Genomic DNA, 18,266 nt, shown 5'->3' with positions numbered 1-18,266 from the left:
AATGAGAAGGCAGGTTTATTGCTGTCCACCTGTCAACATCAAATAAGATGGTTTCCTATTCTCCATCATGAAAGATCTGGTGTGGTACTAATGTTTTGTGAATACATTGTGGACGCTAGAGGCGCTGTTGCCCCGCTAAACCCACCAGGAAGATGTCCAAGACACACTTATAAAAAGCACCAAGAAGAATCTTTAATAATTCTCTTCAAATAAAGTGCACAAAGCACAGCACACTCCACAATTCACCAATAACAATAATAATAAAGAATAATCAATACAATAAATCAATCCTCCACTCCCAGCAGCTTAGTCACCCAACCTCCTAACTCCAGCTCTCCTTGCTGGGTTTTGACCAGTCCTTTAAATAGTCCATGACCCGGAAGTATTCCTTCTCCGGGTCATATGCCACATCATCCTTCAAGTAGTCCAGAAGTACTGTGGGCTTCCGTCCTCGTGCCTCCGAAGTACTTCCTGGTCGTAACAACAATAGGAGTCTCCAGGTTCTTTGTGAGCTGCCCCTGGCGGCACCCAACAGAGCTGAGGAAATGGATTCCATATCCCATGATGCCCTGAGGGAATCCGGGGAACCATTTCCGTCCAGGGGAGCTGCCACCTAGCATCCCGGGGGATGCAGTGCCCTGAAAAGCCTGCTCTTCTTCCTTTTTTCTGTTCAGGGACATCCCAGCCAGACTGAAACGCCGGCCATCCATCACAACATATAACTAAAGTGATTAGCTTTATATGACACTTTTATTCAAAGTGAATTACAAATATCAAGTATGCACTATAATTACTTCTATATTTCCATTAATGAACCTCCAGCCATGACTTGCTCAGCCTCAGATGATCAGTCTGAGGTTGGAAGTGAATTGGTGACCTTGTGTTTTACAGGTTTAGCTCTGAGGTCAACCAAGAGATATAATCCATTTAGGAGTTGCCTTATAATGGGCCTTGTCAGGTACACCCCTTTTGTGGGCCAAACAATCCAGTTCAGGTTTAAGTCATCTTCTAAATTGTTTTTATTATGTTCCCCTTTTTTTATTTTCTCGCCTTTTGGACGGTTTCTGGTGAATCCAGAAATCAACCAGAGATGAAGCGATTCGCTTAAGCACTTTTCTGAGTACAGGTTTAGTGGTCATAAGTGCAATCTTCTGCACTTCACTACCTGGCCTGGAATGACCTGGGAACATTCAAAGGTACTTGTTGAAACCTTTCTTGAATGTTCTTCATCCTCTCACTTTGACTGGCACCACTCTTGTCTTGGCATTCCACGTCACACTGATCTTGATTTCAGGGGCTTTTTATTTGTTGAGCTTCTCGGACTCTTTCAGCAAGACATTGTGGTATAGCGGGTCCACAGCTCATGTCAAAAGGGCCAGTTTTTAAAATCAATCATCCCTGCACTCGTGGCTTAGCGAGGGGGTGTGGTGGTGTGTGGCCGAGCGGTTCTCGGGGAATTCGTGATGCGGGCGATTCCCACTTAAGTGCACAGGTGAGGAGTCATCCGCATCCGTAATTGTTCCCGGGAGCTGCTGATTGCCACAGCTGTTCCATGTCCACGTGATATATAATAATAATAATATTTCTTTACATTTATATAGCGCTTTTCTCACTACTCAAAGCGCTCTCCACACAGGGAGGACCTGGGAAGCGAACCCATTATCTCCTTACTGCAAAGTAGCAACACTACCATTATATAGAAGTGCGAGGCAGCTAGTAGAGGAGGAGATGAAAAATAAAAGGAAAGAGAAAGGAAAGAAATGGATGGAGGTTAAGGGAAGAAGAAGGTTAGAGGCGTTGAAAGCCTGTGCAGTAGTGAGCTAGAGAGCAGGTTTGCTGGTAAATGCAGGCAGCTGGAATGGAAAGCCCCTCACGAGTAGTGTGTGGCCGACACTAGAGGAGGGGCAGTTGGAAATGGTCGCTCCAGCTGAGCGGTTTCTAGGAGCTGGAGTGACTGGCAGTATGGATGACTTCCCGTGGAAGGCAACGGGAGTCGAGGAGACTTAGAAGGGTGAGCCTCAGCGTGAGCGACCTGGCCGTTGGGGAACCCAAGTCTTGGTCCAGTAAGGTAGCTGTACGGAGCCAGGGGATGGAAGGCAACCGGACAGAAGTAAGATCAGGTGCCCCTGCTGATAGGGTGACTCCCCTGTTGCAGAGCCCGTATGGGAGAAGCAGGGGAGCTGCCAGTTGAACGGAGAAGGCATCAGGTTTTTAAAAAAGGACAGCTTTCAGCCATTGTTTTAACTTCGTTGTTTTTTAAAGAGTTTTTCTATTGGATTTTAACCTGCACTCATCACTCGTTTTTATGAATTATTTATTTATGGATATTTGAGAGACACTGCACCTTATTTATTTGAACACTGTTTTTTTGGTTTTGTTTTAATAAAAGCACTTGTCATTTTTACACCATCCCCTTGTTTCATTGTTATGCCTCACTGCCAAGCTCATCAGTGACATTACTGACAGTGTCGGGTTCAAGAGCTCCCTGAAGCTGCATGGGAACTTGGAGCGAACCCGCATCATCACAGACATTCACGTCATATAGAATAATTCTGTCAATCAGTAGGCATGTCCTCTCTTTCTTATTGTGCAGTACTATATCAAGATGATTGGCTAGTGTCCATTATAGTATTTCCGAGGGTACAGTTAAAGAGGAAAGCCAGACAATCCAGGGAAAGATTCATGCAAACATGTTACAAAATTAAAATGCTTTACCGGTTGGACCTCCTAGTTTCATATGCAAGTAAGATTTGGATAATTTAAGACCCTGAGAGACTGGCACTGATGTTCAGATCTGCACAACTACAGGAGACCCTGAATGCATGCATTGACACGGCCATTTCAGGACCCCTAAATTACACTGAACAATAAAGATTTTGCTTCCTGAACACTTTGGAATGTAAAATCCCCTTTAAATGTTCCTATCATCGTCAACATTTGTTTCTATATCACACTTTGATACATAGAATATAGCTTAAAGTGCTTTACAAAATGTCAAAAAACAGGAGTTGGTCAAATGACTAGGAGAACAGAGAAAAAAAAAAAACAACTCCCAATAACTCTCAATATGCTGGTCAAAAAAAAAAAGAAAAAAATCTGTGGGGGTTCCAAGGCCAAAAGACCACCCAGACCTCACTGGGCATTCTACTTAACATAAATGTGTGTAAGTCGTCCTGTATTGCTGTTTTAGGTTTCATCTTAGAGGATTTGACACAGTGGGATATCCTCTTTCATTTAAACACCACATGTTGCTCCCCAGTTCTTGGATCAGATGGTGGTGGAGCAGAACATAAGCACAGAAAAAGATTAATGATGATTGCAAATTCATTGAAGATTATGCTAATTCTCTGCATCTCTAGTTTATTATGATTAGAACTAAACTGTAGCCAGGAAAGAGCTAAAATTTAAAAAGTGGGTTTATAGGAGTTTTTTAAAATGTTCCACAATGTTAGCCTGATGTATCTCTTATTGGTGAAGTATTCCAGATTTTTGGTGTATGATAGCAGAAGGCCGCCTCACCACTTCTTTTATGCTTAGCTCTTGGAATAATAGGCAGACCACCATTAGAAGATGTAAGGTTATGACATATGAGTGTAGGAGGACAGGCACTTCAAAATGTAGGAAAGAGCAAGAATATTTAAACCTATGTGTTTGAAATTGGTAGTTTCACAAAGTCAATTTTAAATGTCATGGGTAACCAATGTAATGACGCTATTCAGGAGAGATGTCCTCAGATTTTCATTTTCTAGTTAAGATGCATTCTGGACTAACAGCAACCAATGACGCATTTCTTAGTTAGTCCAGTTAGGAGTACATTACAGTAATCTGCTGGAGCCAATCCCAGCCAACACAGGGCACAAGGCAGGAACCAATCCCGGGCAGGGTGCCAACCCTCCGTAGGACACACACAAACACACACCAAGCACACACTAGGGCCAATTTAGAATCGCCAATCCACCTAACCTGCATGTCTTTGGACTGTGGGAGGAAACCGGAGCGCCCGGAGGAAACCCACGCAGACACAGGGAGAACATGCAAACTCCACACAGGGAGGACCTGGGAAGCGAACCCAGGTCCCCAGGTCCCCCAACTGCGAGGCAGCAGCGCTACCCACTGCGCCACCGTGCCGCCTACAGTAATCTAGTGAAATAGAAATAAAAATAAAAGCATGAATTAATTTTTTGTCATCTTACGATGTTTTAAGGTCTCACTTTTGCAATATTCCTTAATTGGAAAAATGCATTGCTAGTAATCTTGTTAATGTGTGATTTAAAGTTTAGGCCAGAGTCCTCGATTACACCTAAATTCTTTATTCTACCTTGACTTTTATTGGTAGGTAATCAAGTTTATTTCTAAGACCATCCATTTTTACCAATGACTAAGATTTCTGTTTTTTTTTTCTTATTTAGCTTGAGTTAATTACTACTCATCCATTCCAACATGTAAGGCAGACATTGGGTCAGAGAGCTTCAGTGTCTTCATGGTGTTATGGATAAGCAAAGCTGTGTGTCATCTACATAACTATAGTAGCTCACTTTGTGTTTCAAAATAAGCTTGAAAACATGAACACTGAAAATACCCGTGGGCCCAGAATAGAACTTTGTGGTATGCGGTATACGTTATCATGGACCTCCGAAATACAATCACCACAACTAACAAAGAATTTTCTGGCTGTTAAATAAGACAGAAACAAATTTAAGACACTACCTGTGAGACCGGGCGGCACAGTGATGCAGTGGTAGCGCTGCTGCCTCGCAGTAAGGAGACCTGGGTTCGCTTCCCGGGTCCTCCCTACGTGGAGTTTTCATGTTCTCCCCGTGTCTTGCGTGGGTTTCCTCCCACAGTCCAAAGACATGCAGGTTAGGTGCATTGGCGATTCTAAACTGTCCCTAGTGTGTGCTTGGTGTGTGGGTGTGTGTGTGTTTGTGACCTGCGGTGGGCTGGCGCCCTGCCCGGGGATTTGTTCCTGCCTTGTGCCTTGTGTTGGCTGGTATTGGCTCCAGCTGACCCCCATGACCCTGTGTTAGGATATAGCGAACTGGACAATGACTGACTGACTGACCTGTGAGACCTACCTACTGTATTGTCGAAGGTGATTTATAAGAATACTGTGGTCTATGCTGTCAAATTCTGTGCACAGATCTAGGAGAACAAGAACAGATATGTGGCCTGTGTCAGCATTTAGACTGCAGGTCGTTTACTACTTTAAGCAGTGCAGTTCCTGTACTTTAGTCCGTCTCTTCTAGAATTTTACATTAAAAAGGTAGGTTAGTAATAAATCTAAAGCTGTCCATGATGGAGGAGTCTAAATTACTTTTCTTAAGCAGGAGTTTAACTACTGACTGCAGTCTTTAGGCAATCTGGAAAGACTCCCATATCTAATGATGAGTTAACTTTGTCAAGTACACTATCAGTTAGCACATTGGAGACTTCTTTGAAGAAGCCTGTTATGATAGGAGATCACAAAAATAGGTGATTGCAATAAAACGGTATATGATTAGAAATATTATAAGTGTACATATGCAGTACACAACTACAACTGGAACATCAGTGCTGATCTAAAAGTAGTGGCACTGCTATTAGGAATGACACTCGGATGTGCCAAGTACTGTTGTGTCATTTGTGAATGGGACAGGCGTAACAAAGAGACCCATTACTTTGAAAAGAACTGGCCGCTCCATTAGCAGTTTGTTCCAAGTAAAAAATGTGTGGCCTATAAACCACTTGTTGACCCAACAAAGATATTTTTGCCTTCTCTTCATGTAAAACCTGGACTGATGAAAAGTTTCTGAAAGTGATGAACAAGGAAAGTGAAGAATTTCAACCTTTGAAACAGATGTTTCCATGAATAACTGATGTGGATATTAAGGAAGGCATTCTTGTAGGACCATTAATCAGAGATATGATTAATGACAAGCGGTTTGAAGATCTGGAGGAAATCACATTGAAGACATTTCAGGATGTTTTAAAAAAATTTCTTGGCTGCTATAAAACACTAAGCTACGTCCAGCTGCTTGACAACATGCTTCAAGCATACAAAATCACAAAGTGAAAAATGTTGCTTAAGATTCATTTTCAGAGTTCACATTTTGGACCTCTTCCCTACTAATCCTGGTGTGTCTATGAGGAACATGTTGAAAGGTTTCACCAGAACACTGCAGTGATGGAAAAGCAGTATCAGGGCAAATGGAATCCATCAGTGTAGGCCATCTTTTGTTTGGCACTGACAGGAGAAGTATGGCACCCTAAACATTTTTGCCTGCAAATTTCTACGTGATCCAGTCAATTGGAAATTATATTTGTATTCAGCTTGAAGCTGTTATCATAATCTCCACATATTTTTCAGGAAGCAAACCTTTTCGAAATGTTTGTTGTCCAGTGATCAGGAAGAGAGCTTTCAGTTCCATGAGTGACTATAGGCACATCTAACGTGATGGTGGTAGTGTCAGTGATGCTAACTATCTTGTGTGGGACGTGCTCGTTCATACTTGTCATACTTGTGCGTACACATGACCTAGTGGATGTAACTGTCCATCTTGTTGTGTCAGACGGTTTTGGGTTGTGCAGCCAGCAGCTATGTTGTTCATATGCCAATAACAGTAATATATTTTTGCTTGAAGATTGTTCATAGCACTTTGCAAATGTTTAAAAGCACACAATTAGAATAGAAACACCAAAGTAGATTTCTTGCTGCTAAGTTACTGGACTGTAAATCACTGGGATGTGGGTTAATTACACAACAATATTTATTTATATACAGTAGAGTCTCGCTTATCCTACCTTCGCTTATCTGACATTCCGTATTATCCGACGTCTCACCACAAAAAAAAACAAAAAAAAAAAACGCATCAATCGGCAACAAGAACTGCAAGTTGCGAGTGTGAGCGTAGTCTATTTTTTGTTGCTCCCGACTCTACTGCAGCTAATTACAGTGGAACCTCGGTTTGCGAGCATAATTCATTCTGCAAACTTGCTCACAGTACAAAGCACTCGTATATCAAAGTGAATTTCCCCATAAGAAATAATGGAAACTCAGATTATTCGTTCCACAACCCAAAACTATTCATATAAAAATGATTAATACAAAATATAAAGTAAAAATACATAAAACAAATTAACCTGCACTTTACCTTTGAAAAGAATCATGGCTGGTGTGAGTGAGTTTCTAAACTCTTGTGGGATTCCACTCAACGGGATGACATGTGGAAGAGTGTCCAAAAGCAATCGCAGTCTCCCAGCATTGTAGCAGTTCTCCGTAAATGCGAATCCGAAAAGATCGCGGACATGCTATAAGCGCCTGCCTTTGATGGGTGATACAAGGAACAAGGAACATTATAGATGCCCTGCGCACTAACCTGGCCATGACCCTGCCGGACTGCTGTGCCTGTGTATAGGAGAGAGGCAGATCCCGCTACAATAAATAACCGCGCTGTTGCTGTATCAAGCTGAATAAAGCTGGTGCTGCTAAAGTACTGAGACTCAGCTTCGTGTTTTGGGGTGCAAGATGGGGACTCGCACGGCACAGCACAAACACACACACACACATGCAGTCACAATGCTCTAGTAAACAGTATATGCTCATACGGATGTTGACTATATAAGTGATGGAGTTAAGGCTCTAGAAACTGCAATTAAATACATTGCGCAACAAGAAGAAGCTACAGGAATTGACATAATGATGCTGCAAAGATGGCGAGACTTGGCAGCGAAGAAACGGCACTCTTCAGGAAAGCAGACTATGATCAAAACTTTCTTTAAATCATCATAGGACTGAACTTTTTAAGTACAGTACATACTGTATTTAACTTCAGAAAATTCTGTAAGTTCATTTTTTCAGTTAATTTTTTCTGTTGTTTTGTTATAAAACATGATTATTAGGTTCATAATGTGTAAAATTATAACATAGTTTGATGTTTAATAGGCTTTTTCTTAACACCTCTCATTAATCTGACATTTTCGCTTATCCAATGTTCTGCCGGCCCATTTATGTCGGATAAGCGAGACTCTACTGTTGTACATTTTTATACAAATGATGTAGCTCACCGTGCTTTACAGGATGAAGAAACAGAAAAAAAAGACAAGAATAAAATTAGGTAATACTAATTAACATAGAATAAAAGTAAGGTCCAATGGCCATGGAGGACAGAAAAAACAAAACAAAAAAAAACTCCAGACAGCTGGAAAAAAAAAACAAACAAAATCTGCAAGGGTTCCTAAGCAACGAGACCGCCCAGCCCCCTCTAGGCATTCTACCTAACTTAAATGATCTCAATCAGTCCTCATGGTTTTCAGGCTTCACATGGAAGAATTTGATGATGATGGTCATGTGGACCTCTGGCCTTCAATCCATCAATGTAGGGACGTCACAGTGCTTTGATCAGGTGGTGGTAGCACTGATCGCCACCACAAAAAAACAGGAAAAGAACAGCAGAAGAAGTAAGAGTACGGATTTCGGAGCCACCAAGAATGATAATGATAATTAAATGCATATACAGAATGTCAGGGTTACACTAAAATGCAACTATGAGAAAGCCATTGTAAAATAATGAGTTTTTAGCAGTTTTTTTAAAGTGCTCCACTGTATTAGCCTGGCAAATTTCTATCATTAAACTATTCCAGATTTTAGGTGCATAGCAGCAGAAGGCCGCCTCACCACTTCTTTTAAGTTTAGCTCTTGGAATTCTAAGCAGACACTCATTTGAAGATCTAAGGTTACGATTTGGAGTGTAAGGTGAAAGACATTCTGAAATATAAGATGGAGCGAGATTATTTAAGGCTTTATAAACCATAAGCAGTATTTTAAAGTCAATTCTGAATGACACAGGTAACCAGTGTAGTGACATCAGAACTGGAGAGATGTGCTCAGATTTTCTTTTCCTAGTTAAGATTCTAGCAGCTGCATTCTGCACTCATTGCAATTGATTGATGTCTTTTTTTGGTAGTCCTGAGAGGAGAGCATTACAGTAATCTAGCCGACTAAAAACAAAAGTGTGAACTAATTTCTCTGCATCTTGCAATGTTATAAGAGGTCTAACTTTTGCTATATTTCTTAAGTGAAAAAATGCTGTCCTAGTAATCTGATTAATAAGTCAGTCAATAATTACCCTGAATTCTTTACCTCCGTCTTGACTTTTAAGCCTAATGGATCAAGTTTATTTCTAATACCCTCATTATATCCATTTTTACCAATCACAAAAAATTCAGTTTTCTCCTTATTTAGTTTGAGAGAATTACTACTCATCCAATCAGAAACACAAGTAAGACATTGTGTCAGTGAACCAAGAGAGTCGGGGTCATCAGGCGCTATTGATAAATACAGCTGTGTGTCAGCATAGCTGTGGTAGCTGACATTATGCCTTGAGATAATCTGACCTAATGGAAGCATGGAGATCGAAAAGAGCAGCATACCCAGGAAAGATCTTTGTGGACTTACAGCCACACACTGAGGTCTGTTGTGGAAAATAAATAGAAACAGTTGTACTGCAGATCTGTTTGTGTTAAGAAACTTGGATGGTGTTCAGTACAGAAAGATGCAATATCAAGTACAGTAGACATTAATTTATTGTGTATAATTGAGATTCACTACCATTATTTTATTCATACTTTTTTTGTATTTCCATTTCTTTTAAAAGCTCTGCTTTCTAAGTCATTTATTATTCTTACATTTTAACTTCAATTACTGGGTGGTATGGTGGCATAGGTCTCTAGGTATTCCAGCTTTTGTCTTAAAGACACAGATGTTAAGAAAACTGGCAAGTCAATTACAAGGGTAAATGGGCCAGATGTGAATGAATGTGCCCTGTGATGGTTCCTGCATTGTTCTTGATGCTTCTGGGTTAAGCTGCAGTCCTCATGACCCTGAACTGAATAAGTGATTTGGCAAAAGGGCCTACTGTAAGAAATGCAATGACTTTTATCTCTTTTCTTCCCTCTTAAGCTAAAGTGTGTGTGTGTATTAGGTTTCATGCAGAGAATGTGAGCGTGTCCAATGATGGGCTGGTACCTCATCCAAGGGTGGTTCCAATCTTGCTCCCAAGGCTGGCGGTACAGTACCCAGCTCCAATCATCCTTAAAACTAGATAAGGACACTTCACTGCATAGATGGATGGGTGGATACTAGGTGGAAGGAGAATAACTTAAGTGTTATCACTGGATTTCAAAAATCTAACATACAGCTGCCTCTGACCTTATCTATTTCAGGAAATGGAGAGCTGGGTCCTAATTGGCAAAGTTATCGACAAAGTGTGCTTCTGGGCTGCGATTCTGCTTTTCTCCATTGGAACGATTGGAATATTCCTCATGGGGCACTACAACACTGTCCCAGACTACCCCTTTCCAGGGGAAACGAAGAAATACCAGTAATAGTAGCTTTCAAGGAGAGAGAAATCCCACAGCGACGACTTGTTCACTCTGCAGATTATCCCTCAGATGTGAGCCAGAAAGTAGCAAGTTGAAAATGGTTACTTGGCTTCTGACTGTCTATTGGCATGTGTCCGTGCAATAGCTGACAAATAAATTAAGTTCCAGACAGCGCTGTATTCTGATTCCTCATCCTGGTAGTCTCTGGACATAAGTAAGCATGAAGTGATTATACTTACAGTGACCAGCAGGCTGCAGCTATGTCCTGCAGAAGATTCCAGATGTGAGTCATAACTGATAGAATGTGTTTAGATCCATGTGCCACCTCTAGCCAGGTTGGACTGCAGATTGAGTGTCACTTTTGTACTCAACATTTTCTTTGCTAATGATCACTTTGTAATTTCAAAAGACTATCTCTAGACATCTTGTAGTTTATATGAGATAAAACTACATGTATATATAAATAAGATTTCTTTTTTAATTAAAAGTTGAATTCAAAATTTACATGGAGGATTTTTGTCATTTCTTCATTTATTAATTAGAGGCGATGTAATTGTACCATTTATGTTCCCTCAAATTGGTGTGGGTTGAATTGTCAGGGCATGGGATCAGTTCCATGCTGTTGTGCCGTTGTGTGGTGTCCCTGAATTGACTCCGTGTCCATGTGTAGGGGTTGATCGGGCAAAATTCACCAAAACGTTTATCCCACTAAATTTGCTGGGTTTGCCAGTGACCTTGTTTGCCGAATTATTTTCTGAAAATCCACTATGCAGCCAGCTTAGGTGAATTTCTTTTTTCAGTGTCTCACGATGCTTTGAGTGGACATCATGACCTACCACAGAGTTGTAGCAGCCATGTTAGATGGCACAGAACTTTGACGCATGTGTGCCGTAAACGTACTTCACATCACACTTTATGGCACTGTCTGATCTGCTTCATGCTTGTGTGAGTAATATATGGCGAATACGTGCATGCATGATTTCAACTTACTCGCCATTGTGCCACGTGGCTAATTTTGCATATCAGCTGAATGCATGCATAATTATCTATGCAATGTGCCAACAAGTCAAAATGAACCTCAAAGAACACACAAAACCCTGAGATATAATAATAACAAAAGATTTATTACTGCTTACATGGCGTTTCAATCTTTGATGGAAGAAACAAAAGTGTGAAGCATCTGTACAGATAGATCAGAAGCATAAAAGACTTGCCAGATACATGGAGCACGACTTAAAAAAATGCTGCCTGGCACGACCAGTCGGTGCCTTGAAGATTCAAACTCTGTGGGCCCAACGATATAAATATTTTTCTGCTTGTTGCTAGTCTGTAACCATTTATTGTGGTTTGCTTGCAGTTAACATTCCATCTGTGTCTTTTGTTGTTTGAGACATAGGGGCACAGTACTTAGCACTGCTGTTTCACAGGTCAGATCACTTTTTTGGTCATAACAGTTGGTTCAACATAGTTGTCACCGACACTTATACAGCCCTCGGGGAAACTTAAAAGACCATTGCACCATTATAATCCACGGAAAACTAGTTAATCTCCTGCAAAGTTCCTGAACATTTCCATGATTTTGATGAATCCACAGCAAAGCAAGCTCTATAAGGTTTGCCCATTATACGTTATACAGTATGTGGGAAGTAATTCCAGTGTTAGAATGTCATTGTGTTCTAGGTTTTTCTTCCAGTCTAAACCCAGCACTGACAACCGTCAAATCAAAGGGGGTTCTCCTCGAGAGAATCACCACCATCTGACATAGTGATGGGGTTCAGAGCAATGATCCTCCGCAACCCAACATTGGCAACCCACGACCCAAAATGGAAGCTATGATCTAAAATACAGGTTTCCTTCATTTGAAGAACGGCTGTTTTAAGAAAATGTGCATATATGAAGAACCAAATGTGCACTGCTGGTGCCAACACCCAGTCATGTATACATTCACTCCAAGGACACCTCATCACAGCCTGCACAAAAAATTGGCATCCAGTTTTGCCAACATCATGTTTTCCACATCAGCATCCAGAGTGTTCAGAGTCAGTTGTGTTGTGGAGAAGGTTCTCCTGATAAATTTGCTCAAGTGTTTTGCATCACCTGCACTCAAAGTATTTTCCTAGAAGACTGCAGCGGAGAACACCACACTGGCTACTATGGACTGGTAAAACATCTCCACCAGCCTACTGTACTCCTCAAAAGACCGGAGTGTCCTCACGAGGTGCAGCCTGCTCTGACCCTTTTTGTACAGGGACATTATGTTTTCAGACCAGTCCAGTTTTCTGTTTATATGAACCCCCAGGTACTTAACGCTCTGTAAATGCTTCCATGTCCTCCCCCAAATGGTGACTAGTCTCAGGGGCTTCTTAAGGCATCTAAAGTACACCATCAACTATTTTATCTTGCTGATGTTGAGTTGCAAGTAGTTCTCCTTGCACTGCAAAATATGGTCCTTCACCAGCATCCTGCACTCTGACTTGTCTCCATTACCAACACGACCTATCATAGAGAGGTTGTCTGGGAACTTCCGTAGATAGCAAGAGCTGGTATTGTACTTGGAGTCTGTTGTGTAGAGGGTAAACAGGAGGGGAGTCAAAACAGTTTCCTGGTGTACCCCAGTGTTACACACCATCATCTCTGACATACAGTCCCTCAGCCTCACAAACTGCTGGCTGTTGGCCAGGTAGTCCATGATCCAGGAGACTGGGGATATTAAGATGCATAGGCTTAGCTTGTTCTTCAGTCTGTGAGGCAGGATGGTGTTCAAGGCACTGGAGAAATCAAAGAACATCATTCTGACTGTGGTGCTGGCTGTCCAAGTAAGAATAGGCTTTGTGGAGCTTGCAGATCACAGCATCCTCCTCACTGATATGTACCTGGTAAGCAAAATGCAGACAATCAAGATAGTGTGTAACCAGAGTTTGGAGCTTTTTCAGGACCTGCCTCTCAAAAGTCTTCCTATTCTATGAGGTGAGAGCAACTTGACTAAAGTCCTTGGAGGTGCTGGAGTGCACCACCAAGACTAGATAATACAAAAATACCTAAGTGTAGTCAGCTTTCATTTTTCCTCCATAAATTCAAGAGTATTTAAAATGGAGAGAAGCTCATGTTGTCCTTTTATTGCAATGTGGTCCAATCTATCATCACATCTCTAATGACTGGTTTAGTGGTCTGACCAGTCTCAAATTACCAGGAATGTTGACAAAATTATTACAGCAGATGATGATAAGCATGTTTTAGAGAGCAAGGATGAAGAAACTCAATATAGTCTGAGCCAATGACAGAAATCCAGTATATGCAGTGGTAATCTTTGGCAAAACAGGCGGGACAGTTGATCTAAAAGACCCCCATAAAGTGCTGCAGAAATTCATTTCACCACAGTGCCCTATGGGTTATCCTCAAATAAAAAATATATATCAAAGCTTGTTAAATGTAAGCGGGTGAAGAGTGTCTTCCTAAGTATGCTGTACATGTCTGGGATTAAAACCTTTTGAAGACTGTTATCAAAGTATGTATTGTTTTAAAATTAGGTGAAAGTTTGAAATTTTGCAAAACTATTTTTACATACCTTCCATTTTCTTGTCTATCTGGATGCAGCAGAAAAGACAAATTGCATGTTTTCTTGTATAAATATGACTAAATAAAGCATCTTACACCTTACAGGGTGGTGGAAATCTATACTGGCAGCTTCCCATTGAAGGAATGAATCAGTTCTCCAAGTCACAAGATGGCTAATCCAAATAAACATCATGGGGGCCAGAGCCTGACACAGCCAAGTTAGGCACAAGGTATAAATGAACCCCGAACACACACTAATTAAGGTACCACTGGCTTCTGCGGTCCCCGAGTTGCATTCATCTCAAAAGTTCCTATCCATCCATTTTCAAATCCACTTTAATTCATCCACATTCCACTTTCACCATCTATCAGTCTATCTCAGGTGGTCTGACTTCAAGGCAAGTGAGAACCCTGGATGGACAGTTCATCTGTGTTCTCTGAATTATTGTCTGTGGTGTACAAGTTGAATGGAACAAATTAGAAAGGTGTAGGAACCTAGGGAAACAGATTTTTTTTTTTTAATTAGTGAGACCCGAGTACCAAATTTAATTTCTGCAAATGGATGTTGGAATGACAAAAAATTATCCTTCAGGTCAGTTTAGCCTGCATGTCTTTCAAAACAGTTAACTCAATCATGGAACACCAGATTATCACACCATATATATATATTTTGTAATTTTCTTGAAAAAAGAAAGTAAGGAAGTTTTTATTTCACCACAAACAGACCCAAAAAAGAAAAGTCTTGTTGCATTAATATTATTAGCATAACTTGTGTACTTTTTCAAAGTGTTAAATGTGTTATTGTGAAATTTAGCTGATGAACTTTTTATTATGGACAGTTTATTGTATGTGACTTGATTAAATATGTGGCAGTACTGTTGTGAAAATGTAAGTTTGTTTTAGGGATCATCTATTAAATGAGTAGTGAAGCCGTAGTCTGCAATGACAGCCCGTATTTACGCAATTCAGGACAGTAATATTCAGACAAGCAGTCCCTGCAGCAGACCACAATTTTTAAACAGCATAATTCATTCATTTCATTAAAAAAGGGATACTTATTTTCATTTATATGAAACTACGGTAAATGTATGTAGTCTGCCAAGCATATGGAGATAAGAAAACCATAATGGGCCTTTCTCTACATAAGGCAAGCGAGTAAAGTTTGATAACCATAAACATATAATATTAACATTTTATTTTGAAGACTTTTAAGCAATTACTATTAATATTTTTACATGATTTAGTCCTATACATGGATGTTCCATAAAGGGAATTACAAAGACTAAGATTTTATTAAACCAGTCAAAAAAATCTTACTTGCACTTAGTGGACTACCAACAGCCATAAACAGTAAGCTTGATTTCAGTATCAGATACAATTCGATATGACTACAATAAGAAGCAGAGTTGATGCTAAATGAATGTGGAAAAACACTCCAAATTCAGTGCAACTTTTCATGGCACTTCATAAAACAGAGCAAAATAAATCTAAATTGAAATAGAGGAAATACTAACAAAAACACATAAAACAGATGTGCTAGAATATTGCTTACATTGTTTCTTAAGTTCCTATAAATGGTTACTTGAAAAACGTTTAACACAAGTAATTAATTTAATTTGATCTTTAATTGGTCCAAACAAAACAAATTAAATAATTCTTGATTAAAAAACAAAAATGCTCCCATTCAATGGCCGCTGCTCTAAACCAGGAATTCAAGGAGTCACCCTGTTCATGGGGAGGAACAGCAGGGTTATATGTTGTGCACATGAAGCTCAAGTTGAAGTTGAAGAAAAGGGGCCATTGTTGATACAGAAATGCGTCTTTGGTAGTAATTTTACCCTTTAATAAAACAAACACTCCCTGTCAAAGTGTGCACAGTGAGTTAGCTTGTGTTTAGAACGGCAGCTCACATATTAGTAGAACAATTATTAAAAAATAAAATAAAATAAATTGTCTTTGTCTATTTTACTTGTGAACTTGTTATGCATGTTAGCCTTTACCTTCTTGGCAACCATCTTATGAATGTTTTATTTTATTAGGACAATGGCTCATAATTATACAAGCATTTTATTTTATGTCATATGCATCAAGAATAGATGTGTTAATACCTTGACAGTAAAAGTTTGTATTTTAAGGGATTTTAGCATTTTTGTATGATCAATGAACAGAAAAAAAAGTAAAAACATCAAGGATAACACCATAAAACAGAACATAATGCTTCAACATGGCTGGTTATGCAGAAAAAATGTTTAAAAGGATAAATGGGAAAAAAGAAAGAAAATAAGTATTTTATTTGTCAAATACTAGTAACATTAATTTGGTGATTGATATCAGCCTTAAAAAGATGTATACACAAAATACTGGCACATCAAGCAAACAAGTTATACAGTTTTTGCAACAATAGCTGCCTGAAAATTCACCCAGTGAATAATTATCAACTGTCATCCATGCAATCTAAAAGCTTTGAATAAAATCTTTGAGCCTATGGATCTAATTCCTGACTGTGGAAGTTATTAAGTTACCATAAGCACACACTTCTATATCCCAAAAATACAATATGGCTTTCTAAAGAACAGCACGTTAATTAGTGAGAACATAAAAGTTTACTGAAAATGATTGTTATGATTAACTCACATTAATTTATGAGTTGAATAAATATTTGTATTTTACATTCATATGATCACACAAAATGTACTTCAGAATTAACACCTCTTTGCTAAGCCATTAACAAAGCAAAATGCAATTTAAGATTGTTGCATTTGGCATAAAAGAGGTACTTCAAGAAAATTTTAGTGTGTTTATTGGTATACATTTAAATATAGTTAGAATTCACAACAACACTAGGTGGAGGAGATAGAAGAACAAAAACCAACACAGAAATGAAACAAACTGTCTCCTGTGCATTTTTAGAAGGACAGTGAGAGAAAGTGGTGAACATGTATACAGATATAAATAAAAAGTTAAAAAAAATTGATATTGTAAACTTACTCAGAAATAGAGCAAGAGACAACCCACCTTGATTTGTATTACTCTACAAGAATGCTAAATACTTTCATAATGAGACTGAAATGTGCAAATAAAAGGTCACTATTACAAAGCTATCCCACATACAAGAAGCAATGTCTGCCTCTCAAGACTACTGCAGTGACCTCATAATATGCAAAATAACAGTTTCGGGGGAAAAAAAAATGCAAAAGCTGACAAAGTACGCAGAAGTGAAGAATAACAAAATAATCATAATAGACATATAAATTAACATTTAGAAATTCAGCCATAATCAGTATGTTAACAAATCCTTAAACAAAAACATAGCTGATTCAAGCACTAGCATAGCACTTTTCTTCAGCCATCTGTGAGGCATGCCCCTTTACCGCCTAAGCAGCACAGTCTTTTCAATCCAGTTTAACACATACATTCATATATGGCTTCAGCTCTAATCAATAAAGGAATTCTCTTAAGACCACACTTAACATTACTAGGGTCCAAGAAGTCAAATTACAACTTCATTGTGGTTATTTACGCTCTTGGAGTGTAAATGTTTAAGATATAGAAATTAGTGGTCCACCACTCAAATGCCACCTTCTCAAAGATATCAGATACAGTACAATGATTTATTCATGTTTATTTTTTACACTCACATCCTGATTTAATAAGCCTTTACGATACAATGATTCTATGTTGGTCATGTAAGTTTGGTGCTCTAAGCCTTTAGAACATATTTTTTTTTCCATGGTTACCTTTTATGGTGCAAGGTGCTCCTCTCAGAGGTCTGCCCCAAAAAAGCTAACAAATACCACCCCTGCACTGAAACATCAAATCAGCACATCAATTAACCCCTAGTCTTAGTCTTTAAAAAGACAATGTAGAACATAAAGAAGTCAAGAAATTCCCAATTTCAGGAACACAAAGACACTTAAAAAGAAAGATGATTGCTTTCCTGATCTGTTTCATCGTGTAAATAAAAATCTTCTCTCACCCACCCACCAACCCCAAAACAATGCAGAGCAGACAAGTTCATATAAGGCTTGACCACGGAAGCACTTGCAGATGACTGGAGCCGACTTTTTCAATGTATTTCTGCCAAGTTGAAAATTTCTGCATGTTAAAAAAATCCCTGAATGCAGAGAGGAATAATTGGTCAGAGTATTTCCCATCTCACAGTGAAATCTTCGTGTTCCGGAAACTGGAATTGTCCCTGCAGACAGATACAAAAAGAGCTCTAATTAAAAGAAAAAGATAACTTTCAGAAACTACAGAAAATATTGCAAATTGAATCTATTCATTCAATTCTTAAAGCCAAACACTGTAAGCACGAAAATTGTATTGCTTAATTTACTGATCGATTGAGTTCC

At 39.3% G+C, this 18,266-nt stretch overlaps 2 protein-coding genes across 5 annotated transcripts in view; one reads left to right on the top strand and one right to left on the bottom strand.

Moving 5' to 3' along the window:
* The window catches only part of chrne (cholinergic receptor, nicotinic, epsilon), a 135,707-nt gene that overhangs the window by 80,220 nt on the left and 37,221 nt on the right, over positions 1 to 18,266 (top strand). For 2 of the 3 annotated variants that reach the window (XR_007934316.1, XR_007934315.1), the window contains exon 12: positions 10,201 to 10,599. The exons of the other annotated variant lie outside the window; for it this stretch is intronic. The gene's annotated coding sequence lies outside the window, so the exon portion shown is untranslated. The remainder of the gene's footprint in view (positions 1 to 10,200; positions 10,600 to 18,266) is intronic. 3 annotated transcript variants of the gene reach the window in all.
* Positions 16,797 to 18,266, bottom strand: part of LOC114648893 (eukaryotic translation initiation factor 4E type 2-like) — a 93,149-nt gene continuing 91,679 nt past the window's right edge. The window contains exon 7 of one of the 2 annotated variants that reach the window (XM_051924093.1): positions 16,797 to 18,109. In XM_051924093.1, coding sequence (XP_051780053.1) covers positions 18,070 to 18,109 — 40 coding nt within the window. In that variant the 3' untranslated portion in view covers positions 16,797 to 18,069. Of the gene's footprint in view, positions 18,134 to 18,266 lie in introns of both variants that reach the window. The other variant, XM_051924095.1, reaches the window with a different exon arrangement.

Source organism: Erpetoichthys calabaricus, chromosome 3, assembly GCF_900747795.2.
Source record: "Erpetoichthys calabaricus chromosome 3, fErpCal1.3, whole genome shotgun sequence".
In the NCBI taxonomy this organism is placed as follows: domain Eukaryota; kingdom Metazoa; phylum Chordata; class Cladistia; order Polypteriformes; family Polypteridae; genus Erpetoichthys; species Erpetoichthys calabaricus.
The sequence above is the reverse complement of the archived record's forward strand: the minus strand, read 5'-3'. Positions and strand labels throughout refer to the sequence as shown.